At 40.9% G+C, this 24,835-nt stretch overlaps 4 protein-coding genes across 12 annotated transcripts in view; all 4 read right to left on the minus strand.

The window, feature by feature from the left end:
• Position 1: 1 nt before the first annotated feature.
• On the minus strand, positions 2-2,687 carry timm10 (translocase of inner mitochondrial membrane 10 homolog (yeast)). 2 transcript variants are annotated; one of them, XM_033623341.2, is made up of 3 exons: positions 2,476-2,687; positions 1,012-1,254; positions 2-860 (listed from the first exon to the last, which is right to left on the minus strand). In XM_033623341.2, exons 1-2 carry the CDS (start codon positions 2,544-2,546, stop codon positions 1,059-1,061), a joined length of 267 nt encoding a protein of 88 aa, XP_033479232.1. In that variant the 5' UTR covers positions 2,547-2,687; the 3' UTR covers positions 2-860; positions 1,012-1,058. The 2 variants fall into 2 exon arrangements, with proteins under 2 accessions (XP_033479232.1, XP_033479231.1); XM_033623340.2 differs by having other exon boundaries at positions 2-863.
• Positions 2,688-2,840: 153 nt separating this feature from the next.
• On the minus strand, positions 2,841-9,334 carry LOC117255917 (uncharacterized). 2 transcript variants are annotated; one of them, XM_033625163.2, is made up of 2 exons: positions 7,626-9,334; positions 2,841-3,745 (listed from the first exon to the last, which is right to left on the minus strand). In XM_033625163.2, exons 1-2 carry the CDS (start codon positions 9,235-9,237, stop codon positions 3,372-3,374), a joined length of 1,986 nt encoding a protein of 661 aa, XP_033481054.1. In that variant the 5' UTR covers positions 9,238-9,334; the 3' UTR covers positions 2,841-3,371. The 2 variants fall into 2 exon arrangements, with proteins under 2 accessions (XP_033481054.1, XP_033481055.1); XM_033625164.2 differs by having other exon boundaries at positions 2,841-3,740; positions 7,626-7,759.
• A 4,007-nt stretch (positions 9,335-13,341) lies between these two features.
• LOC117255151 (uncharacterized) lies at positions 13,342-19,842 on the minus strand. Its single transcript, XM_033623765.2, has 5 exons — positions 19,707-19,842; positions 18,147-18,262; positions 17,118-18,070; positions 15,899-15,994; positions 13,342-14,286 (listed from the first exon to the last, which is right to left on the minus strand). The coding sequence occupies exons 2-5, from the start codon at positions 18,247-18,249 to the stop codon at positions 13,741-13,743; spliced, it is 1,698 nt and encodes a 565-aa protein (XP_033479656.2). The 5' UTR covers positions 18,250-18,262; positions 19,707-19,842; the 3' UTR covers positions 13,342-13,740.
• A 148-nt stretch (positions 19,843-19,990) lies between these two features.
• Positions 19,991-24,835, minus strand: part of ctnnd1 (catenin (cadherin-associated protein), delta 1) — a 41,502-nt gene continuing 36,657 nt past the window's right edge. For 5 of the 7 annotated variants that reach the window (XM_033623250.2, XM_033623248.2, XM_033623253.2 and 2 more), the window contains 4 exons: positions 24,763-24,810; positions 24,601-24,683; positions 22,574-22,628; positions 19,991-22,123 (listed from right to left, as the gene is read on the minus strand). In XM_033623250.2, the coding sequence (XP_033479141.1) occupies positions 22,065-22,123; positions 22,574-22,628; positions 24,601-24,683; positions 24,763-24,810 (245 nt within the window). In that variant the 3' untranslated portion in view covers positions 19,991-22,064. Of the gene's footprint in view, positions 22,124-22,533; positions 22,629-24,600; positions 24,684-24,762; positions 24,811-24,835 lie in introns of all 7 variants that reach the window. The other 2 variants (XM_033623251.2, XM_033623252.2) reach the window with 2 other exon arrangements.

A 24,835-nucleotide genomic window follows, 5' to 3' on the forward strand; every position in this document is an offset into this window, starting at 1 on the left:
ATAAAGGATGACATTATTTTATTTGTACTTAACAACAAAACACTGAAGCTTCTCAGATATACAGATGAGAAGCTACATCATTGACACAGTGCTTAACACATGGAAACTAATAAACAAAAAACAAGAGCAACACAGTCTACACAAGCATGACAAATGAGTTCATCTTCAACACACGACGATGTAGTCAGAACAGCCTGGCTGGCAGTCTTGTTGCAGACAAAGCCAACACAGCACCATCCATGGCTGACAGAGAGTCAATTATGCATAATGTCTTGTATAAAAAGACAAATCATCCCACCTTACATAATTCATTCAGTGCATCCCCTGACCAATGTATCTGACTTCCTGTATTTCAAGGTTTTGTTTAAAAAAAAAAAAAATTGACTCATGTCTGCATAACAGACAACTTGCATTTGTGAACATTTTATCTACCGGACTACCATGTTGTGTTGCAACCTTACAGAGAGGGCCCATGTTTACCCCTACCCAAGTTCAAAGGGTGATCTGGGAACAATGAGAAAAGAAAATCATTCTTGTTTGTTTAAACCTGCCATGAGTGCCAGACGGTTGACACCACAATGCTTCCACTTAGTGTTTGAGTTTCTGCAGCAGAAGCAGCACATTTCTCACACTCCAAGCAGCTAAAACAAGCACAAAATATGACTTTTAAAAATAATATGACATGTCCTTTCCAGTTTATTTTCAGGTGACCTCTTGAGGAAGAGGGCAAGCTGAATGTAAGACTGATTTGGCGCATCCAGAGAGGGTGGTGGAACAGTGAGCAGTTTCAAGATGTCCTTGTCTTGTGGTTCCACCAGCTCCTGCAGTGCATCCCTCAGCCTCATCCTTTCTGTCATCTTCTGCTGCAGTAGAGGAAGCAGTTTCTCTTAGTGGACCCCCAACAGCATTATTTTTTTCACTTCTGATTTCCCAAACAAAACCCACCCACTCATTGAAATACAAGTTTTTCATTTTAGAGAAACCAAATATGCCAAGCCCACACCATGTTACCTTTTAGTCCCCCACAATGCTCTACTTGGTTTCTTTCATCAGTGTCTCTATCCGCTCCCCACAGCTGCCTTCCTCATCACTTCCTCGTCCTGGACAGACAACTCTGTGAGCTTTCGTCCCAGCCTCTCATGGAGGTCCAGGTATTTAGCCACGCAGCGGTCCAAACACACTGACTCGCCCTTTGTCAGTTCCGCCTCCTTGTAATGCGGCGGTACACACTTCCTGTGGCAGGCATTGGTCATTCTGGAAGGAAAGGAAGCAGATTTTTAAAACACTGTGTGAAGGTCGGAATATTTACTGGGCTAAATCATGCCTGAGCACCTTAATATGACGTCTCAGTACTGAGGAAGCTGAACAATTTCTATGTTCACTTTGAGGCCATCGGTAGTCAACAAGCAATACGTCTCCCTCTCTGAGTATGATCTCAGGAGGGCTTTCTAGTGCTTGAGCACCAAAAAGCAGCAGGACCAGTGGGTATCAGTGGGTAGAGCCTCAAACTACTAGCGTAACAATATTTAACTGGTCACTCACTTCCTCAATTCTGGTTGTGAAGGTGCAGACATGTGCAACACGGAAGACTCACATTTACCAACCCCCCCCCCCCCCCAAAAAAATACTGTTACTGCACAAGACAATTCCAAATTTTAGATAGATAGATAGATAGATAGATACACACACATATACATACATACATACATACACATATATGTGTGTGTGTATATATAGATATATATATATATATATATATACATACACACACACATATACATACACACACATATATATATATCTATATCTATATATCTATATCTATATCTATATATATATACATATATATATCTATATCTATATATCTATATATATATATATATATATATATATATATATATATCTATCATCTATATATATATATATATATATATACATATACATATATATAAATAAAATTGTTAAGCCCTAAAACCCAATCTACACTGGGCTTTCCGCACTGAAAAGCTACAATTAGAAAACGACGATTATGCTAAAGTTAGCAGTAGTTCATCTAAATCAATTTAAGGCTATGTCACATAGCCTTAAATTGAAGTTTTTCTATTACAGTAACACATAGTATGTGTTACTGTAATAGAAAAACTTCTATGGGTTTTTGAGAATCTACAGACATACATAAACATAATTAACTCTAAGCTGTTGAGAGCAGCTTCTATAGTCCTGCTGAAACGTGTAGCTTTACTTAACAGTCTCGATCTGTGTCGACAGAGCATCGATTACTCTGACACATGGAGCTACAGTCATTGGGCCAAGGACTCTGTGGCTTCACTAAACGTGGCTAACCTTTAGATGAGCCTTTGTTACCGCGGTACAACATTAATAAAGACTATTAATGAAGGCCATGAGACGGTTTACTGCTGACAGACAGCTAGCATAGATCAGAAACAGCTAGCTTAATGGTTAGCTTGGTTTTACCGGTTGTACATGTCAGCCATCATTTCCACCTCCAGCTCCGCCGCCAGCTGCTGTGCCTTCATGGGATCCATGTCTGTGCTTCAGTGGTGCTCACACCCAGCTTTGACCACAAACACGCCGTCCTAGTAACACTCTTCAGCGGACAGCCGACAGCAAACTGTCCAGCGCTTCTTGTGTAACCTTCAAACCTGCAACACAACACGTGTGTAGTGTTTCCGCTCACACTTCCGCTGTTAATAAAGTTTGTTTAAACGGAACACAGAAACAGAGCGCCCTCTGTTGTCTCTGTACACTTCCACAGATTCATTTATACTTAATGGTGTCATGTCAAATAAAAACACATGCATGAAAAGACAGATTTCTTTTTTCTTTATATATACATATATATAAACCATAATGATGTACTTTACTCAAAACGTAATGTGCTTTCCAAATACAGGCTCAAAATTAGGTTTCTTTCCTATAATAGTTCCTTACACAGACACTGCTGCTGAAGTGCTTTTACCTTAAGCAGGCACTTATTATTTATCTGGAAATGTGAAATTAATACAATTATTGACAGACATGAACAACAGTAAGAATGTAACCCATCTGTAATCAAAGCTTTGGTATATTATTAATGGAAATTAAACATCCATTTGAACCTTATATATTGAACTAAATGGAGGTCAAAACAAGTATTCAGCCTGTAATTCTTGCATACACACAGCTTATAATCACCAGGCACTGACTGAGGGTGCAAACAGAAACATTTCTGATATAGCGTCACAGCAAAATGGATTTGGCATCTCTGTGAACATACTTAAAAACCAGAACAGAGAAAATGTTAGGCTTGGCACTCTCAAGTGCTGAACTAGCCACACAACATAGTAAAAAGGTATGCACATATACAAAGGTTACTCTGCCTCATCTCCAGTCACATCAATCTCAGTTTCATCATCCTCCTCTTCCTCCTCAGGACTTATGGCCATGTTGTCCAGTCCCTTCTCACACTCTCTGATGTGAGGCACTTTGTCTGGGGAGTACAGCAGAACATCTACCTCCCCCTCCTCCTCCACTTCTTCTTCTTGATCACAGTCTGATTTCTTGCTGAAAGCAACAGTGTCTGACAGAGGTGGACTAGTTCTCTCCATGGTCTGGGGATTCAAGTTGTGGTCCAAAGACATTCTGTATTCTTGGGGCAGATGGGTGTCACTGTAAGATGAGCCTTCCTTGTTGATAGCGGTCTGGTGTGTTGTATCTGGCACTCCTGCATCACAGACTTCCTGTGCTAAAAAAGAATAAACTAAGATAGATTATCCAGAATGACTGTTGGGACACAGTTTTTGGAAATGTTACTTTTGAGTTTTCAATGGCCATTGTTTATTCTTGGAGGACAACAAACAAAATATGATTAAGCTCAATTGTATTAAAGTGGCAGATAAGCCTCAAAGGATTTTTTATTTTTTTGCAGGGCAGTGGTAGTAACAAAGTACATTTACTCAAGTACTGTACTTAAGTAGTTCTTGAGGCACTTCCATTTTACCATAAAACTTAAATTAAAAGCCAAGGCCCAATTAAACACCAAATGCCTCTTAGTAACCAGGTGACGCTACATGTTTTGACAAAGGGAAGCCGATCTCTATTAGATGCTGGGTCTGGATGCCTTTTATTCACGTTCTTTGGATTAGGGATGGGATGATACTGTTTGATGGCAAATACTGATATCAATGCTTTTTTTGTTTAGAATAACCTTTTTCACATAAAAAAAAGCAAAAACTAAAAAATCCCCTGACACGCTGATAAAGAGTGTCCTCTTGGGAAGATCTCTGTTTGTCCCAAACACATTTTCTATTGTCCTCGGGACAATGGCACGATTTTACACATACAGAAAAACATCAGCCACTGCCATCAGTGAATGTCATCTTATTTGCTGATAGGCCGATGGCAGTCACTGAGACATATATCAGCCGATACCAATGTGCGGCCGATAAATTGGTGCTCTTAAAGCCCAACGGATCGTTGGTGATCTGCTTGAGCTATCATTAGTTAGCTGCTGAGATTGCGTATACAAATATAAATGTTTAAACTTTTGTCAATATGGACATGCTACACATCTTTAGCTCAGTTAGCTTCTCCACAATTCAATCGTTCAATTCATTTTACTGAAACCATGAGCATCAAAGTATGTGTCCATTCAAATATTTATATCCCTTTAGTCTGTGAGGGTGTGGATTTTTCATAATAAATAATCCAAGTTGTGAATAATGTCATGTAAAGTTTATTCTACTGTGCCCTCTGTCTGGATTTGCTTAGAATGTTGCTGTGTTCAGGACATTTCTGGGCACAGCGCTCAGGTGAGATCAGGACTTTCTAAAAAAGTAGCCATCAGGTGCCAGACTGTAAGCAGCACACAATAAAGCATTAGTATCGCTATCAGCTATCAGACAAATTATTTTAAACATCAGTATCATCCCATCCCTAATCCAAAGAACCTCAATAAAAGGCAACAAAAATAACAGACACAGCACTAGAGAAACACAAATTTAGTGAGTGCAAGTGAATCTGGTGCTTTCACTTTTTACGGTTTACAAACAATGACTATGACTATGCCTGCATTTTTCACATCTGAGTTGTTAGCAGCTCCATTAAAGGGATGTTTCCTCTCCAACTTCTCAAATGGTTTCATTTAATTAATTGTTTTAGCCCAAAGTTACAATTATCCAATGTTTCACAAAAAAGCAAACATCTGAGAAAAGTCCAAAAAACTGAACAGATTTGTTTATCAGAAACACTGACAATATTTCAAGATGGACAACTTGTCTCCACTTCCTCCCACTGTACAAAATGAAGCCAAAATATCTTGGGTATGGCTGCTGCCATCTTGTACTGGTGACGTCATTTGGAGTAAGTAGGTGTTTCTCAATGTCAAGGAAGATCCTCAAACGGCTGAATTTGAAGGACACTATGTTATCAACCCCCGCCGAAGGATTGTTTCAATGTCAAGGATCCTTCCGAGTTTCACGAAGGACTGAGTCCTTTCAGAGAAATTCGAAGGATGCATGTGTGGATCCTCCGCGGGTATAAAATCCCCACAATGCTTTGCACAGTACATGATCATTTCTTCAGTACACACAAAGTGAGTGCGGGGCCTCTTTAATGAAACCCGCGCCAGTGGAGCTCAGCAGGATTTAGATTAATATGTCATTTATTTGGATTAATGTCTCCACCTGAGTTTTGATCATCCAAGTGCGAAAAAAATATTGACAGAAACCTCATAATTTATACTTTCTAATGTGTCCAATGCCGAATAATAAGATTTTTTTAAATAACATGATTTGTTCACATGATAACGACTTGATAACTGTTAAGTGTATTTTTCAGGGGAATTGCGGTGAGAATGGCCATAGTGAAGACATTAGAATATCCTGCAGGTCAAAGCATCACTCTTTTGTTTTGAGGTGAACTTATTTCAGAGGATTACTGGGCAGTATAATGTACAATTGGCGCGGTCAGCTGTTTCAGAGCAGCGCAGCTCATCAGATCTGTTCATAATATTGTAGCAGCGTGTGTGGTGACACACACAGAAAATATGGATCACTTTGAAATGACAGAGTGATTCTGTCTGTTCATACTGATAATTTAGAACTTTTTCAGCTGTTGTCTTTACTTCATTACTCCACTTACTCTTAAATATGATCCAGAAATATATTCTCCCTAAAAGTCTTGTGATTCTGACAATACTGATACATTTGTTTAAAACTGTCCAACAACATTATAGAGTGCCAAAATGATCACAGTAACTGAAACCTCTTCAGTCTGCTAAGGGTTAATGATGATGTTCACTGAATGCTTGGGAGGACTCTTGCCTTGTCTCTGCGGGATCCTTCCTTGGGAGGACCCATCCTCCCAAGGAAGGATCCTTGACTTTGAGAAACACCTAGAGTTTGCACAACAGCAATCTTAGCAGTATCGCCCATACACCATTCTAACCAATCGTGAGCAGCGCCACTGATCACAAGCACACCAATTGGCACACACAGCTGGCAATCTTGACATCTTTTTTTTTAGCATCAAATAAATAATTAAAGCCAAACTTATCAGTAAAACAAACATTTGAACAAATATCAGCCTTAAATAGTCAGCCTTAAATGACATAGACCATCTTTGGAAAAAATTCATTTGATTTGTACTTCAATTTTTGTCCCATCTGCTAACATGGAGTGGACAGGCTTTGCTTTTGGAGCGCTGTCATGTCGTCCACCTTTATACAGTCTGTGATCAGAATTTGGTTATTTGCACTATCTGTATATTAAGTAAAGACCAGCTCCATCTCGAGCTGCTACAACAGTGAATTGCTGCTTCCACACTGATGCATCAGTACTATCTAATAATGTCATACAGAATCATCCACAGGGGGCATTTCACTGCACAACCATTCATACTTCTAAGTACATTTTACTGATAATACTTCTGTACTTTTACTTATGATTATGAATTCATTTGTTAATTCTTCCACCATGCTGCAAAGCTCAATACCACTGAGGCTGAATTGAAATTTTTATTTTTATTTTTTTGAGATTTGGATCAAAAGATTCTACCAAATTCTGAATGCAGGGCTGTATGTCTCTTTATCATGAGCTCATCTTAAAACCAGTTCAACATTACTCAAGCAATGGTTCAAGTATCTTATGGTCATTGCTATCTGTCACACTGTCACTTTATATTACTAATGATGTCATGAATTTATTACTTATTATGTGTTATTTCATCTTATGGTTTTATTTATGAGCTTAAGATTTATGGTTTTGCTATGATTAGTGGATGGTGGATTTGCTAGAGAAAGACTGTGGTGAGTTTGTGGAGAATTTGACCCACAACTGGATGGTAGATTCGGGGCCACCTAAATCACCTAAGTTTATAAGCAGAAGCAGAAGCAGAAGAAGAAAAAGAAGAAGAAGAAGAATTACCACCACTGGATAGCACTGAAGCAGGTTGCCATGAATGTGTTTTTTCAGCCTATCCAGTTCATCAAAAATGTTTAACGGTTGACTGATTAGAGGTTAGCTTTTCGCATATTTCATTTCATATTCACCGATTTGCACTCTCACTATAAACATTAAAAGGGCTTGAAAATCTGCAAACTATGACTATAGGAACAGACACTTTACCTTCATCAGGATTCTCCAGCGGCTGCTCCCTCTCAGCTACCAACTCAGCCTCCTCTTCTCCCAACACATTAAAGGACCCTTCACCAAACAGACTGGTCTCCTTACCAGTGGAACCATTTGTGTCATCTTGCTGCGATTTGCCACACACTGCTGTTGATTGGTCGAAAATCTGATTGTGATTTTTATCAACTGTGACACTGAGGAGGTCATGAGACTCCTCAATTCTGTCACTGTTGTGAGTCTGAGCAGAGTCTGTGTCCATCTCTGTCTCCTTAGTTAATTCTTCAGATCTGCTACCACACGCCTTTGCTTCACTTTCTACATTTCTTACAGTTTCATCAGTTTTCTGCTCCTGGCTTTCTTTTGACTCCCTTGTTTTTGAGTGTTGGCGTTTGATAATCTTTTGAAACTCCTTTAGAGAGACCAGCCATGGCCGTTTGGGTGTCCCATGTTTTCTTCCCTCTGGGATTACATCGTTTTTGTTTGCCTGAGCCTTTACAGGTCTCTTAGCACTTGCAGCCTTTTTCAGTGGAATTGCCTCCATTTTACTTTTACTATTCCTCCTCCGTTTTTTACATCTTCTCTTTGCTTTTTCACTCTCCTCCTTCAGCAAATTGCTGTAAACTTGGAGGTCTTTTTCTACATTGTGGTTCGGTTTTTCAATGATGGCATGAGAGCTCCCTGGTTGGCTTTCCTCAAGCTTTGTTTTCCTTGGTCTTCCACGTCCCCGCTTGCAAACTCCTGGTTTATTCACAATCGGAGCTATACGGTACGTGGGTTTTAAAACTAAATTGTCTGTGCTTGAGTTACTTGGTGTCTCTTGAGCTTTTTTCAGAAAAGCCCTGGTCCTGATTCTTTTCTGGTCACTACTGAGATCGCCAGGCCCTCTAGTTTTCTCTCCCTGACTGTCTGTAGGTGATGGCTCATTTTGTTTCTGTACAAATTTTTTTAATGTGTTTGAGGAACCGGTGGCCATTTCTCTTTCCTTCGCTAGCACATTGTTGCTTGACAAGCTGACTGAACAAAGGCCCAGGTTGATTTGACCTTTTGTTCCATCACTGACTTTCACATGTTTGTATGCCAGAGTAGAGCTGGCCTCTTGTGGACGAGCTGTGTGCTTTCTCTTCCTCTTTTTAGGTGCTGCAGCATCGCCTTTAGTGTCACCCTGTTTACATTTCAAACTTTCTTCCTTTTTCCTGAGAGAAGATTTGAGCTCTGCCACATTTTGATGACCAGCAGATTGTGCTCCTCTCTCTTCCACTTCTTTCATAGTACAAGATGCTGCACAGGTTCCCCCGTTTTGTGGACTCATATCCGGATGTTTCTGCCATTGCTTTGACCAACAGCTGCAGTGTGTATCCTGTGATAAAGACACACTTTTATTTTCTCTGTGAGTGATGGCACTGAAAGGGAATTGTAGTGGCCCGGGGTTTACTGTTAGCCAGGGTCGCCCATGTAGAGATGGCTGTGGCTGAATTTTATGGCTTTGGTTCACTGAGTTGTTGAGGGCAGGCTGATGTTTTGTTGCTGAGGTAGAAGGCTCTAATGGAGAAAGGCACCGAGGAAGCCGCAAATCACCCAAGCAAGGTAAATTATGCGAGGACTGTGCCATATTTTCATTTGTCAGGGGTAAAAACTGTAGGATGCTCTGACTGTCCTGTGAAAACAGTTCCTGGCATGCGGGGTAATAAGTAAGAGTAGTAAGTAGTTTCTGCCCACCGGAGAAGAGTGGTGATGTTGTTCTGGGTGCTTCAGGATATCGACAATTTTGACTTTTAGACAGAGGTATGCCCGGGTGACTCGGTTCATCTCTTTGTTCCATGGATGTGACAGATGAGTGATACTGAGGAGAGGGCTGCTGTTGCTGTTGCTGCTGCTGCTGCTGTTGCTGCTGCTGCTGCTGCTGGATTAGCACAGCATCTGGCTGTACAGATGAAAGGCCTGAGCAGCTGGGCTGGTTCTGAGCTGTAAAACAATAGATACCTGTAAAACAGGTGAGAAGACTGCAATCAATCCATAATAAATTAACAAAGCTGAGGTGGTTGGTGTTAGGGTGGGGGTTTTGGATAGTAGAGGATTGACAAGAGGAGAGGCAGCAGTGTGGGCTTCAGTCAGGTTCCAGTGACACTGTTTGTGTGATAAATGAGAAGTGCTCATGGATTAAACAGAAGGAACATTTTAAGTAGGGTCTGTGTTCTTTGTTTGATTTAGTAAGTGCTGGACAATACCAGATTCAGATATATTTTAACCATACTGCTCAAAACTATATATACAAAGTTTGCAATTAGAGTTGAAACGTTTAGTTAAAGTTATAGTTGGTAATCCTGTTCAGAAACACTTCTTGTTATACTGGGTGAAATGGTTCTTCCATCCTGAGAGTAGTCAATACATAATGGGTCTCATTCATGAAACGTGAGCAGAAGGAATTTGTGTGTAAACTGTTCGCAGATGGAAATTTACGTGCGTGTCCGCATTCATCAATATTTTAGTAGCTCCGATCTTTTCGTAGCTACTAACAAAATCTACTCCTGCTCCTGACCACTCGTAGTGCTTGTGTAAATGTAGTAAAGCACATAAATATTGCTTGTCACTATTGGAAATTACAATTTTAATTTGTATTGCGCTCTGTTATGTACACAATACACAGATGCCTTTGAAACATGTAATCTAAACATGACAAAAATATTAAAAATATAACACATTTAGTTAAATTAGTTGGCAATTAGCAGGTTTAAGATCCAGATTAGGTTCATGATTGTGAATTATCTATGTAAATCGACTCAATAGATTACACGTTCTTTCTACATGTTGAATGATGATAACAAAAATATCCGTAAGGACAGCCGGATCACAGCCTCTTCGGCCTTCGGCCGTTGCCACTTCATTCAAAACCCCACAAATGAATCTTCTGTTTGTTTGGTGACCACTGTATTTTTTGTGTGTGCTTATAGGCCATAAGGTGAACGCAGTTATCGTTTCATCTCGTTCCAACATCTGGGGACTACACAATCTTTACTTCATAAAAAAGATCGATACATGTTCAGCTAATCAGCGGGAGTTCGTAGCTCATAACCCCGCAAGAGTCCTGTGATTGGGGTCGTAATTGGGCACTTGTTCCATCTGAGCGTAATGATCTGTTCCGCCTGACCGTTATTCGCTGGGTCGGTGGTGAAGTGGTGCGCATGACTCGTGCTATGGACGGATGGACGGACAGACAGACAGCCACGTATCTTAAACAGGTAATACATCTGGCTACATCTTTCCCACATCAAATATCCGTGATCACCCACGTGCGTAAAAGCGCATGTGTCCTCTCACCGCGGATGCTGTGATTTGATGGCCCGGTACTCATTGTAGCTCACTCTTAGATGTCGGAGTGGAAATCAGTTTCTGTGAGACTTTTTCTGATTCACCTTATGGCCTATTATGCGTTTCTTTGCCTCCAGTTTCATATCAAACCATTTACGCTTCACCTCTGACATGGTTCTTTGTACCACGGAGACAACATTAACAGCATCTGTTACCTCCTTCCAGGCCTTCACTTTGCCTGTCCCTGTCACACCACTACTAACTGAAGAAAATAAAATGTTTTTTCTTAAGTCCACTTCACCCAAAATTATTTTGATCTCCGCTTTAGAAAAATTCTTTTTTCTTTCTCTTTCTTTGTTTGCGCCATGACTGACAGGTCGACAGGATGCACCTACACCTCCTTATATGGTGGTCATTGGCTATTCATGGGCGGGGATTTATGCTAATTGCCGATTACCGGGAGCGCGCTGTCACTTTACGATGGATTGGCATTCATGATCATACACACGTGTTTATGATCAAAACTGAGTTTCCCGCGGCGTTCCTGAATCCGGAATAGGTTTTTAGTAGAGTAGGCTTTTATATGCAAATCTAAACACAGATTTACTCACTTTTCATGAATGAGACCCAATGTGTTCAGAAAAAAGGCATGAAAAAAATCAGATCTCTGTGGCAGCTGCAGGCCTGTAAAAACTCTGACCAATCCCTGCTATTCGGTGCGAATGGAAAGAACCAATCAGATGCCTTCATGTCTCGTCCTGCCCGAGCCCCCCTTCGTCCCTCCCTCCCTCCTCCCTGCGTGCACTCATCACGTCACCATTGCCGGAAATATTCAGCACACTTCTCAGCAGAAATACCGAGTTAGCAGGAGAATAAATTTGCTGAACAATGGCAGAGAAAATGCAGCCAAAAGTATCACTTCCAGCGTTACTTGTAACGGCTCGCCCCGCTAAACAGGCTAAGAAAAGAAAGTCGGAGGCAGAAAAGGCTGCAACGAAAAAGGCTTTGGATAAAGCGAGAGGACAAACCAGACGTCAACATCGGTGCAGCTTTTGAACGGTGGAGACAACTGAGGGAGCTAGAGGGCCTGAAAAGTGATGCAGAGGTTGCTGTCTTTCTGTTAGACAGGTAATTATTTGTTTGCTTTAGGGGGATTTGTTATTTTACTCGGCTCTCCTCTGCCCTGCTGACTTCTACTGCAGGATGCGCGTTCAAGTTTGTGGAGGCGTGGCTTTGGATGAAATTCTGCAAAGACACACCCCTCGTTGCCTACTTCTTCTAATAATAACACTGCTGGGGCAGGCTCAGTGGACAATGGCAGACCTGATAGCTAACTAGAATTACCAACCCTTCATTGTAAGCCTCCACATAACAATTAAGTTTCTCTTAAATTTTAAATCCATGTCTGTGAAAACATGGATGGTTCACACACATCTTTCCCCCGACAGCTTAGAGGATCTATACAGTCAGCACAGGTTCAAGATTAGTGTCACCAATTCAGTAACTGACCAAATGTCTTCCGTTCTGTTCTTGAGATATGATGTTGAGTAATGGCCAGAAAAGTGTTTTATGCAGAACATTATGATGTCACAGTGAAGCTGACCTTTGACCTTTTGGATATAAAATGTCATCACTTCATCATCATATGCTATTAGACATTTGTCTGAGGGTTTGTCATAATTAGCATAAGAATTCTTGAGTTACTGCCAAAAACATATGTTGTGAGGTCATACTGATCTTAACCTTTGACTGAAAAATTCCAATCTTTTTTTTTTTTCTTCAGTCCAAGTGAACATTTGTGTCAAATTTAAAGAAATTCCCTCAAGGTGTTCTTGAGAATACTTTTTTTTAAAAAAGAGAAAGATGCAAGGTCACAGTGATCTTGACCACTGACCACCAAAATCTGATCAGTTCATCGTTGAGTACAAGTGAACGTTTGTGACAAATTTTAAGAAATTCCCCCTAGGTGTTATTGAGATACTGAGTTTACAAGAATGAGATGGATGTAATGTGCAATGGATGTGGACCTTGACCTTTGACCTGTGACAATCAAATGTGATCAGTTCATCCTTGAGTCCAAGTGGACATTTATGCCAAATTTGAAGTAATTGCCTTGATGCATTCTTCACATATCACGTTCACAAGCATTAGTCAGACAAGCGTACGGGTATTGACGGACGTATGGACGGACATACGGACAACTTGAAAACATGATGCCTCCTGCCACAGCTATTTCCTAAATGGAGGCATAAACACACCCCCATGTCAGACAGAGGTCTTTAACTACGCACTGGAGAAATGACAGAAAACGTTTGAGTGCAGCAAACAACTAGTTTTAAACAAGCCATCGTATTTAACATTGCACTTGAGGAGGTGAATGCTATATCATGTTTGTTGGTCATGTCAAGATACTGTGATTTGACTGTAAGAGAGGAGCTCTGCTGCTTAAAATCAATGCCCCAAACAAGAAAAGGTAGGGATACAGCCAGAGTTTTTATGGAGCATTTTGAGGAGCAAGGGTTGACATAGCACACAGATTAAAAAGACAATTAAAAGATGGCACTTCTTATCACAAAGGTTGTCAACCCCTGGTGTATATAAAGGAAGCTATAGATGTGAAATTATCCACTGCCATGATTCAACACCCAACACATGAATAAAGTTATAATACTGTATATATAACAAGACACATAATGTCCAATTTTTTTCAATATCCCAATTAACAAAATTCTCCCTCTTTAAATTAAAAATGGCTACTTGTTCCATTAGCAGGATCTCTGTAGCTTGCAAGCCCCACTCCACATAGTTAGGGGAAAAAGTATATATCATAAGAATGCAATTGCATGGAGATACCTGTATCTGTTGATGAGTGACCAATTTGTGTCCCAAAATCTTGGTCATACACAATCTCTGCTGCGCTGACAGCAGCATGCATGCGACTCTGCAGCCTCTCATTCTCTGTAGCTGGGACCTGGCAAACAGCCAGTGCTTCATCATGGTTCGGCTGTGGATAATGAGACTTCTTGCAGTCCCTCTCCAAGTTTGGCAGGATGTTCAGACCCATCATGATGTCCTCCAACAGCTTCTCTATCTGCTCATCACACTCCTCCACAGGGCCTGGAGGCTGAGTAACTGACACTAAGCCATCATTTTGGTTTGGGGCGAGGCAATCACTAGAGAGGAGCTGGAAGTCAGAGGTGGCGTTGGGGTGAGAAGATGGTTCAGGGGGGTTGGTGGCAGCAGGTTGAACAATCAAGGTCTCTGGTTTATGAATTGAGCATGGCTGGACAGAGGAGGGAGGGGCTTTGCTGTCTGTAAGGTCCGCCTGTGGCCTTTTGTGGTTGGAGTCATCCTTCAGACAGATAAATAAGAGGTCACATATCTTCATTCAAATTTAGTTTGATAGAAGTGAATTCATATCAGAACCAAATTCAAACTGACTTTTTTATCATTCCCTATTTCTGTTGTAATTGCATTTATTATGTAATGGCAAACTTTCCTAATAATTATTAGTGTGGCTGTGGCACTACTGATCTCAGGTGGAGACTGGGAGCAGAACATGAAATAGACCTGCTGTACATCAAGCCTCAGACAGCTACAAGTTCAGACTCTACCTGATGTTTACATTATACTGCCTTTCACTCCTAGTGAGTACAGTGCCTGAGCCAAAACAACTCACCAAAACTTTAGTCTGTCCATCCACACCACCTCCTCTCCTACCTACTCTACTCTCTCCAGAATTTTCATCAACTCCACCACAGCTTCCCCAAACTAACGTCCAGTGGTTCTGGATCATCATATACTATGATATCAATCAAAATCAATAACTATGTTTTGGTGTCATTTGGGAGCACACTGCGTTTGTCCTCTGCTCCATGTGGTGTTTTGCTGAGGGCAGGGCTCAGCTCTTCCACACACACCGGGTGGAAAAAAATTGCACCTGGCCCGGCTCAGCTGTTCTACTCTCCAAGAATTCTTTCTGCTCTGCTCTGCTCATGTTTGTCTTCAACTTTAACAGTGGCTGGTTTGACTGCAGAGATGCGAGTGACAACATTAGCTTGACTGCAGTCTTTTTCTCAGTCAGCCAAGCTGGATCAAATCCTCCTGTGCTTCTCTGGGTCAAGAGGCAGCATCTGATATTTCTGTATCAAGCCAGCTGTCACTCACATCGCCTGTAAATGCATTTAAACAGCCCAGGATACACATGACTACGTGTACTTTTCAAAGTAAGGCATTGACACAGTACAAATACAGGTATGAAAATATAATTAATTGGATTATATTCCCAGGAAGTTAAAACAGTTTACCTGTGTCTTTTATAAATTAATAAATACCACTATACTGTGAAAGAAATGACTTTATTCATTGAAGATGGGTTGACTATGAACATTACTGTCACACCCCGCAGTCATCCAGAAAACTGAGGCATTTGACACTAACAGCTATATTTAGGGCAGAGCAACAAGAAGCTCAAATGTGAAGCACTTTATTTTACAAACAGATGGAACGTTTTGTTTTCTAACTATATGGAAGCAATTTATTTGATTAAAAAATGTGCAATGTTGTATTATATCAAATTCATTGATATTCATTACTTTTTGAATTTTTTTATTGATCTGTTGAAACTGTATTCATCCCCACATGATCGGACACTCTTTCTGATGACAAAATGTGCTTAATCTCAAAACACAGATTCCAGAAAAATTAAAACGGAAAACATGGAATTTAGGAAAAAATAAAACTGATTCTGGATAAATGGATTTCATAGGGCCCTGGTCATGTTTTTAGTAAATGTTGTGAGACAGTCGTCTTTTTCTGCCCTGCATCAGCAACACAAATTACTGAGCAGTTAATGCACTTGGCAGATGAAGGGATCCTTACTGTAATATCATTTTCTCAACAGATCAAATCAAATCCAAGTGAACAGGGTAACAAGTGTGTCTGTGTATAAATGCATCATCTACCTGTTTCCGGGCGGTAAGAACTGACAACATGTCATCTTTGTCTTTCATGCTCACAACCTCCCACTCTTCTCCTTTGGTCCTCCTCTTCAGCTTCACCTGTACAGAGGGAAGAAAACACTGTGATTATGACAACATCAAGGAAAAACACTAGTGGGCTTTCTACACATTTGTTCTGACAATCCTCACATTTTCATTTCCCTTCTTTCTCTGGTAGTGAAATGGAGAAATGATGTGTCATTTTTACAGTTGTGACTGTGCTCGAGGGAAAATGGAGACATGACTGAAAATTGTAGGCAACAGCAGCTGAGTGACTGTGATACCCTGACAAAACTTGCTTGACAAAAAATGAATCATAACTACAAGCAGGGAGCTGCAAGACAAAATGATCTCTAATGTTTCAATTACCTGACCTTGACCTTTGACCTTCAACCACAAAATTCAGTTTATTCTTCAGTCCAAGTGGATGTTTGTGACAAATTTAAAGAAATTCCCTTAAGGTGTTCTTGAAATATCATATTCATGAAACAGATGCAAGGTCACAGTGACCTTGACCTTTGACTTACAACCAACAAAATCAAATCAGTTCATCACTAAGTCCAAGTGGACATTTGTGCCAAATGGAAAAAAAAAAAATCCACTAAGGCATCGTTGAGATATCGCGCTCACAAGGATGGGGTGGACAGACATACGGACAGATGGACAACCCGAAAACATAATGCCTCCGGCCATGGATATCACTGGCGCGGAGGCATAAAAAAACAGGAAAGGTGAGGTCTCGGAATAAAAAGGAGAATGAAATAGTGCATGGACAGATTTGTTTGCTTTCACCACCAATGCTGCAGAGGGAAAGTACCAATAATCACAACCAGCCCACTGCAGAGGAGCTATCTTGTCAACACCTATTAGTAATATTTATAGGCTAATTCAGACTTAACAGGCTGTGTCACCTTTATTTTAAGACTCAAATATGCTTTGCTTGCATTAGATACATAGATAGATAGATAGACAGACAGACAGACCGACCTTTATTCAAATTAATTATTATTATTGGTGCAAAAATGGCTCTTCTGATTGTAAAGGTTGGTAACACCTGTTCTGAAGAAAAACTCGACATCACACACTAGTTAAACTAAATGTAATTCCAGCTTTAGGGTCTATGTACACTGACAATTCATTCCAGATTGTTTTCTATGTGACATCATTAACTAGTCTTTCTTACCTTGACAGAAAACTGTGTGGTGTCCATCATCTGCTGCCTCTGTTTCATCTTGGCCAGGTTCTTTATCCCTACATGTACACACCTCCTCTCTGTTAAGTTTCCCCTTTCTTCTCCTAGCATCTCATCTCTGTTGCTGTGGCTTGGCCACTCTGTATTTTCACTGCCATTGCCATTTGATTTTCCATCCTCCAATCCTGTCACATCCTCAGCCGACACCTGTAAGCTGTCCCCGGACCCAGATGACCGCTGGTTGGCGCTGTCTTCCTGAGGTGTTGGAGAGTCTGAGCCATCATTAGGGGGAATAGGGAGAGTCTTCACGTTGCTGGACGAAGATGGAATTGATGTGGGATTTGTTACACTGTCACAGGATCGATCTAATGTAGTTTCTCCATCACTGCACATTCCACTGGGCTTACTGGAAGTAGGTGGAGGAGTGGAGCTAATATATTTATCAAGTGTGATGTTTTGGGATTGCAATGAGATGGAAGTAAAATAACCGCCCACTGTCTTTTCAACAGTTTTAACAGTCTGTGTGCCTATGGATACACACCTTCGCTTTTCAGTTGGGAAATCTCTCTCTCTCATTCCAGCCATTTCAGCCTGAATTTGTGCATCCTGCATTTTTCTACTTTCAGACCTCTCTCTGCAACTCCCAAAATTTCTTTTCTGGAGTTCTCCCTCCTTCCCAACCCCATCTTTCTGTCCTTCAACAAGGTCTGTGATTCCAAACTGGCGGGCTGCAGACAGCACATCATTCTGCTCTGCGCTTCCTTCTACCGCCAGCTCCCCAGAGTACAGAAGACCAACAAGCTTCAGCAGGGTCTGGGCCTTCACAGCCTGGAGCTGGAGCTGGCGCTTCTGGCCCGATGGAGGCAGCGGGGAGGCTGAAATCTTCTGAGACAAGTAGGGACTGAGAGCCGCAAGAATGCAACTGTGGGTTGGGACTGAGATACCTTCACAAAAAAAAAAAAAAAGGTTAATTTTTTTATTTATTACCCCTTTAAACTTAACATATGCTTCACAGCTCACCCTCAGTTTGCAACAGGGTATCACAGAATTGGGCATTGTTTTGTTGTCTCTGCAGCTCTCTGAGAAGCTGTGTCTTGTAATCTGGCCACCGGTACAGCTGCATGTCCACATGGGCACTGGAAGCAAGGAAGACCATAAGAGGTGGGAGTGACAGCTGAAGGAATATTAATAAGAACAAAACAGCATGTTGTGACTGTATCAAGGGGACACATCCCAGGTGAATAGGGTCAATTTTTTAACTAATATTTATCACCATGAAAATTACACAGTTGATTACTTACGTTAACACAGTTATCTTTATATTACAAGTTTTCTTAAATAGTATGTTTAAATATGCAAATAATGCCTTATCTAAACAAATATGTGCTTATTGAAAACACTTCCAGAACAGAAATTTGAACTAAAATAAACACCTTAATGTGTATTTTGGACGTTTTCTTTCTTCTAGTCCAGGGATATTCAACTCGTCGGACCACTTGTGTAAAATGCAGAGGCCTGTCAGCAGCCCCACACATGTATGCAGGGGCGTTTCTAGGATTTAAGGACATCAGGGCTTAGCCTAGTCATGTGTGGGGTCCAGGGGATTCTCCCCTTGCACTTTTTTGATAAACAAGCTCTACTTTGATGATTTTTAACTTAAGGAGCCAGTTTATACTCTGGCACCTTAAGCTGTTTTCACATCACTGTGCAGTAACTCTGCTAGCGCCCTTACCATCCACGTGATTTTGCTCTGGCAGTGGCCGGCTGGCTTTGACTGATAAAATAGAGAGGGTCGCAATAATAATGATGATGACTAGATGCCCAGAGTTGCACAACACAGCGCTCGCAACTTCTGAGGACAACCAGAAGAAAAACAGGGTGATAACATTTCCACCAAACTTCAGATGACTGGTAAATTGTCCAAATATACTTTACAGAAATCTGTGGAAAGCTAGCCTGCATCTCTGTCAGCGACATTCATTGATTTCATGGTGAATTTGAAAAGGGCTGGAGTGGAGGGCAGATTTGGCCCGCGGGCCATAAACTGAGTGTCAATGCACAAGTCTAAATGCATACGAAAACAAAATAGCCCAAAATATCAAAATTGACCAGTGAATGAAAAAAAAGTTTTCACCTGCGGTGGAAAAAAGAAAAAGGTAAAAATGAGAACTTACTTACAGACTTCACAACAACATATCCTAGCATTAGGTGGCTTAGCTTGGCTCGTGTATCAGCCGTTATTTCAGACTGGGAGCAGGTGGCAGCCGTCACGCAGCACGTGGAGGGGAACAACTGCGCTCAACGTCGTGAACTTTGTATTTAAATATCCGACATTTTACTTCTACGGAAATACTGGATTTTCCCGCTTACATTACTCTACCCTCTGTTAAACCTTAGCCGGTCAGTATCTTCAAATGATTAAAAAACGATGATTTTACAAATAATACATAGGCAATGTCCACCTTACTCACAAACAGTTTGCAAATGTATCCCATTAAAGGTCACCGGTGATGTTAGCTAACGTTAACTCCACACAGCGCAGCTAAAATAAGCTAACATTAGCATTTAAGTTTTACTTACCAGCGGCATTCTTTGTTGCACGAGCAGAGGTGTTCTGTGCCCTTACACTTTACCTTAAACCATGACAGTAATGTTACATAGGATTAAAACACAGCCTTAAAGTAACATCAGCATTACATGTTTAACACGCTCCCACGTTATTGAGTCGCAAACTCAAAGCGCCCCCACCTGGCATCTCTGTGGAATGATCTGGAGGAAACTACGACACATAGCCAAACAAAAGCTCAGGCTCCTGATTCACTATAAAACAATATGATAAACAACAGGCCGAAGAATACAAAGGCTGTGAGAAATCATTTTCTTTTTTTATTAAAAACAGTATTGCTAGTTACATAATTCATTCATAAATGAGAATGTGCAACTTTAAGAGCCAAGGCAAAGAGATTAAGGTGTAGTCCAGAATCAGATTTTTCCATTAGTGTTCCAGTATCTGATGACTCTGTTGGAGGATTTTATCATTTCATTAAGATCAATCAAAACATAAAAACCGATTGCATATGCGTTCACCAAGAGCACCCAAAACAGTTAAACCCAAATCAATATAAAAAAAGAAATACATAAAACCATTAAAATTAACAAATATTCTCTTGTATATATAGTTTAAATGTGCTTTTATTTTTTTCCCCACTTATCTAATAGTAAATTCAGGTCTATGCCTCCTTACATGGAGATTTCTATCACAAACCCTTGCTCTCCTCCATTTCTCCTCTTTTAGTCAGTCCACTCTTGAAGGCAACTTTGAGAAAATGAGGCATCCTGTCACGTTTCAATTGGCATGGAAAACAAAAGGAAAGTTGTTTTTAAAAAAAAAAAAAAAAAAAAAAAAAAAAAAAAAAAAAAAAGAAGAAAAACACACATTATGCCCCCTAGTGCTTCTTTTAATCATCCAGTCAGTAAGTATCTACATCTCACTCGGCACTAAGAATACCGGTATGCCATCTTCTACAGAACAAGCACTGTACGTAAGAAATGAGGGCAGAAACATCTCCCATGTAGTGATCTGTTGTCTTAAAGCCAAACAGGCTGTGGGTTTGTGGAGCCGTAAATTATACAGAACTCAGGAGTCTTATACCTGTAAAAATCATTCCAATAACACAAATCAACTCTTACATACATACAGGTTCACATATTCCATTATTTTGCAGAATAGAAAACTGATGAATTCCATATACAGTATTCCCCGAAAAACACACCTTGATTTGTTACCCATGTCATGTTGGGCACACCCATCAGACCTATGAATGAGTGAGGCACTCCAGTTAGCCCACACACATGCATTTACAGACAGTCTTGTATTTACATTCATAAGATTACAGACCTGCAGACACAAGAAAATGCCCCCCATGAATCCTGTGATATCTTCCAAGAATTACAAAGTTATGGTGCTTACATTTAACAGAAACATCACTTTAGAAACATATACTATACTGTCCATTCCAGGAGATGGAAAAGAATTTGTCTCCTCTGTAGGAATATCTATAAAGGGACCTCCACCCCTTTATGTCTATGGATCACAATCAAATAGAGAAAAGGCTGAATCCCCATGCATCTTGGCGATGGACTGTCATCGACACAAGCTGCACACAAAACAAAGCAGATGACAGTTTTCAGTGTAGCTGCAGTAAAAGTCTGAGTGTCTGAACTTCTTGCGTTTGACAGTCGCAGCAGTAGCAGTGTCATTTGGCACATGTCCATTACTGTGGTACAGAGCAAGGCAAGAAGAGGAACAACCACTACTAAAACAGAAGCAGAAGCTTTACACATATCTGATTAGATCATTCAACATTGGTTCTCAGTGGTAGGAAAAAAAATGTTCTAGTATTTAACCATCAGAGAGAGAAAAAGACACATTTCCTTGATTTCTTGAAAACAGTGTAATAGCCATTTATGTAAAATTTCACCACAAGTGTCTTGTTCTGATCCCACAGTTCTTTCTAATGAGCTTAATTATTCTAAGACTACGCTCCGACCTCCAAGAAATAGAAATGTTGAAGCCACAGTCTCTGCTTTTTGCCCAGGAGAGACTTAGTGTTGTCCAGGCAGGCTGTAGTGTTATATAGTGTAGTGTAGATATGTAGTGTTGTGGCCGTGGTATCTGATTAAGTGGTTAGCATTTTGAAGTTCAGGGGCTTGCAGAGCACAAAGTGGTCTTAGTGTCTCGTCCAGTTGTCCACAGGGAGCGTAGATCCACGTCGGTTATTCTGTGTGGTTTCATTCATTTGTCAGCTGCTATGGAGGAATGTCACAAGGAGAAACAGGGGAAAGAAAAGCTGCAAATGAGTAAAGAGGGACAGAAGAGTTGAGCGTAAAGGATGGAGTTTAGTCCCATCGGTAGTGTAGTGGTCCCCCATTGTCAGTTTAGCAAGGGCAGTAGGTGGGAGGAGGCTGTCGTCTTGTGATGCACACAATCAGTTTTTCTGCGAGAGAAGAAGAGGCACAAGTGAGAGAGTGGATCATGTGGAGCAGCTAATGTGAGGCATTCTAAGCCTCGACGGGAGGAATCACACATTTAAAATTCATATTCACAGCAGAGGCTTAAAAAAAGTAGAAAGTATAACACACAATAATGGCTGCTGGCAACAAAGTCACCACATGTTAGACAACAGCTACACAAACTGTGCAGAGAGAAAAAAAATCTTGGGAGAACTAAAATCACTGACACTTTTCACCAGCAGGGGGAGCAAAAACAGTCCAAATACAGTACAATGGAAGCTCACTGAAAACACTGGTCACTGTCAAACACACAGAAAGTCACAGCTCTTAATACACAACTAATATATTACGCCATGCAGTGAGTTGAGAGGGGCAGCCAGTGGGACACACATACCATGCGCTGACATGCAGTGTGACAGTGGGTGTAGCCTAACCATCGTAAGAATCCATTAGAGGCAAAGAGGCCTGCCTCTCCCCATACATCCCTCCCTGAGAGAGAGAGAGAGAGAGAGAGAGAGAGAGAGAGAGAGAGAGAGAGAGAGAGAGAGAGAGAGAGAGAGAGAGAGAGAGAGAAGCGTACGAGTGTGTGGTAGATACAGAGGAGAGAGAAGGATAAAGACACCAAAGATCACAAACAGAGGGACAGGACACAGCAAGAAGGGGGAAAAAACACAAATAAGAGGGTTAAGTGTGAAAATCCAAAAGAAGGAGAGGAGACACGAAACAGGGCAAGAAAGTTGAAGGAGAAAAGAACAGCAAGAGAGAAAGAGGAACATGTGGAAATAAGAGTGTGAGGTGAGAAAAGAAAGAAGGGTTATAAAGGTTAGTTTAATGTTAGGTCATGTGCCAGGGAGAGAAAAAATACTGGTGAGAAATTATGTGCAAGACACAGATCAACCACAGTGACATGCATCAACATGCTGTCTATGGGTGTGTGTGAGAGCAGGTCCGTTCACACACTAACACTTCCAGTGGGTAGAGAGTATGTTGCTCTGTGTATCATCCTAAAATCTACAACCTCAAAAGTAGGGGTGCACAATATGGATTTTTTCAGCCAATACCGAAAATTACCTACCTCTCATAGCTGATACCAGCTATGTTTTACAGAAGTTTATGCACACCTGACGGTAAGAAAGGCGAAGATGTAGTGATCTACCTGACATCACTTTTGGTAACAGAACAAAAGCACACAGCTCTGACTGCATGTGTGTGCATTTTTTTTACATACATTTACACAACATACTTTGGATTTTATAGAGCGTTTTGCCTGAGATTTCAAATTAAAGGCTTTGACAAATGTGTCAAATCAGACATGTCAATGTGTTTTACACAAGTAATTAAAGTAAGTGCAGCCCTCAATACAAAAAGGCTTTCTATTTGCCATACAATGATTTATTTGCCATACAATGATTTATTTTGAGAGCCTGTCACAATATCAACACTGACCTGCCAAATTTTTTTTTCACCATTTAAAAAAGGTTAACTCTGATATTATTGTAGCTCTGCACACAGCGTACTGATTCACAAAGCCCTGCCTTGATCTGCTCTCTCTCCCTCTCTGTTTATCACAAGCCAGTAGGGCACCCCGGCGTCCGCCTGCACACACAGTAACAGGGCTAACTGTTAGCATCATACGGCTAACATTCACCTGGAAGGCAGTGGCTCCAGGGACAGTCCTTCAGCGCTGCATCTATCCAGTGTAATGACAGCTACAGAAAGGGATCAGACCCCCAGCAAAATCATGGTGTCTTCCTCTAAAACTGTGAAAAACGTCCACACTGGGGACAACATGTTTGGCTCTCTAGTTAGCATGCTGTGCCTCCTCTTCCTCTTCTCTGTGTTTATAGGCAGTATAGCAGCTGTGGCAGTTAAGTCAATGACAGCAATTTGGCTTTGTATTATTGGCTCTGTTGGCTATAATTTTATTATCAGAAGGACAATAACATAAATTCCCATTTATCGGCTGATAATCCTGGCCCTATATATTTTGTGCATCCCTGCTCAAAAGGTGTGTTGTACATAATTAACCAGTTTCACTTTTCCAACCATTGACATCTTTTCAGCTAGGTGATGATGTGTTATCAATCCAATCTGAAAAACATTTTTCTACTTTGTGATGACACAGACTCCACACTGACATCTCCTGAATGAAGTGGGAGTATTCACAGAGATGATGCAGAGGCAAACAGCATGTGCAGATGATAGGATAACAGAAAGTAACATCCTGCAAAGGACTGGTTTACAGCAAGTAAGTGTTAAACACACTTTTGAAAATCATAATCTTGTCTCTACTATTAGTCTCACACATTCTAATTTTCTAGAAAGCTCTGAACTTATACTCAGGTTCGTAAAGGGTGAAAGGAAGTATGTAGTAGAGTTTATGTTAGGAGGGAGAGAGTTAAGAGGGTTATGTGTGTGGGAAGGGTGTGGTATGAGCGGGTGTGTGCGTGCCAATTTTTACCTGTACTGCATCTTTGTCAGCAGGTTCGAGTGTGTTATCCAGAGTGTTCCTTCTCCCTCTCTGGTCCAGTGTGGAGTATGCATCTGAAGAGGAAAAACATATGTTAAACAAGGTGTGTGTGTGTGTGTGTGTGTGTGTGTGTGTTTCTGTTGACACACTTACCTGGTCCCAAGTCATTCATTGGAATCATTTCCCGGTCCTCTTTGCCCCCTGCGTGTTAAAGACACAAAAACAA

This window comes from Epinephelus lanceolatus, chromosome 3, assembly GCF_041903045.1.
Source record: "Epinephelus lanceolatus isolate andai-2023 chromosome 3, ASM4190304v1, whole genome shotgun sequence".
Lineage (NCBI taxonomy): Eukaryota > Metazoa > Chordata > Actinopteri > Perciformes > Serranidae > Epinephelus > Epinephelus lanceolatus.

What these genes read in the sequence shown, in the direction of transcription:
- timm10 (XM_033623341.2), bottom strand. Translation starts at nt 2,546, where the DNA reads ATGGATCCCATGAAGGCACAGCAGCTGGCGGCGGAGCTGGAGGTGGAA. An exon ending in ATGGCTGACATGTACAACCG is followed by an intron (nt 1,255 to 2,475) that starts GTAAAACCAAGC and finishes CTTTCCTTCCAG; the next exon opens with AATGACCAATGCCTGCCACA.
- LOC117255917 (XM_033625163.2), bottom strand. Translation starts at nt 9,237, where the DNA reads ATGGCACAGTCCTCGCATAATTTACCTTGCTTGGGTGATTTGCGGCTT. An exon ending in GCTGGAGAATCCTGATGAAG is followed by an intron (nt 3,746 to 7,625) that starts GTAAAGTGTCTG and finishes ATTCTTTTTTAG; the next exon opens with CACAGGAAGTCTGTGATGCA.
- LOC117255151 (XM_033623765.2), bottom strand. Translation starts at nt 18,249, where the DNA reads ATGCAGCTGTACCGGTGGCCAGATTACAAGACACAGCTTCTCAGAGAG. An exon ending in CCACACAGTTTTCTGTCAAG is followed by an intron (nt 15,995 to 17,117) that starts GTAAGAAAGACT and finishes CCCTCTGTACAG; the next exon opens with GTGAAGCTGAAGAGGAGGAC. An exon ending in TTCTTACCGCCCGGAAACAG is followed by an intron (nt 14,287 to 15,898) that starts GTAGATGATGCA and finishes ATCTGTCTGAAG; the next exon opens with GATGACTCCAACCACAAAAG.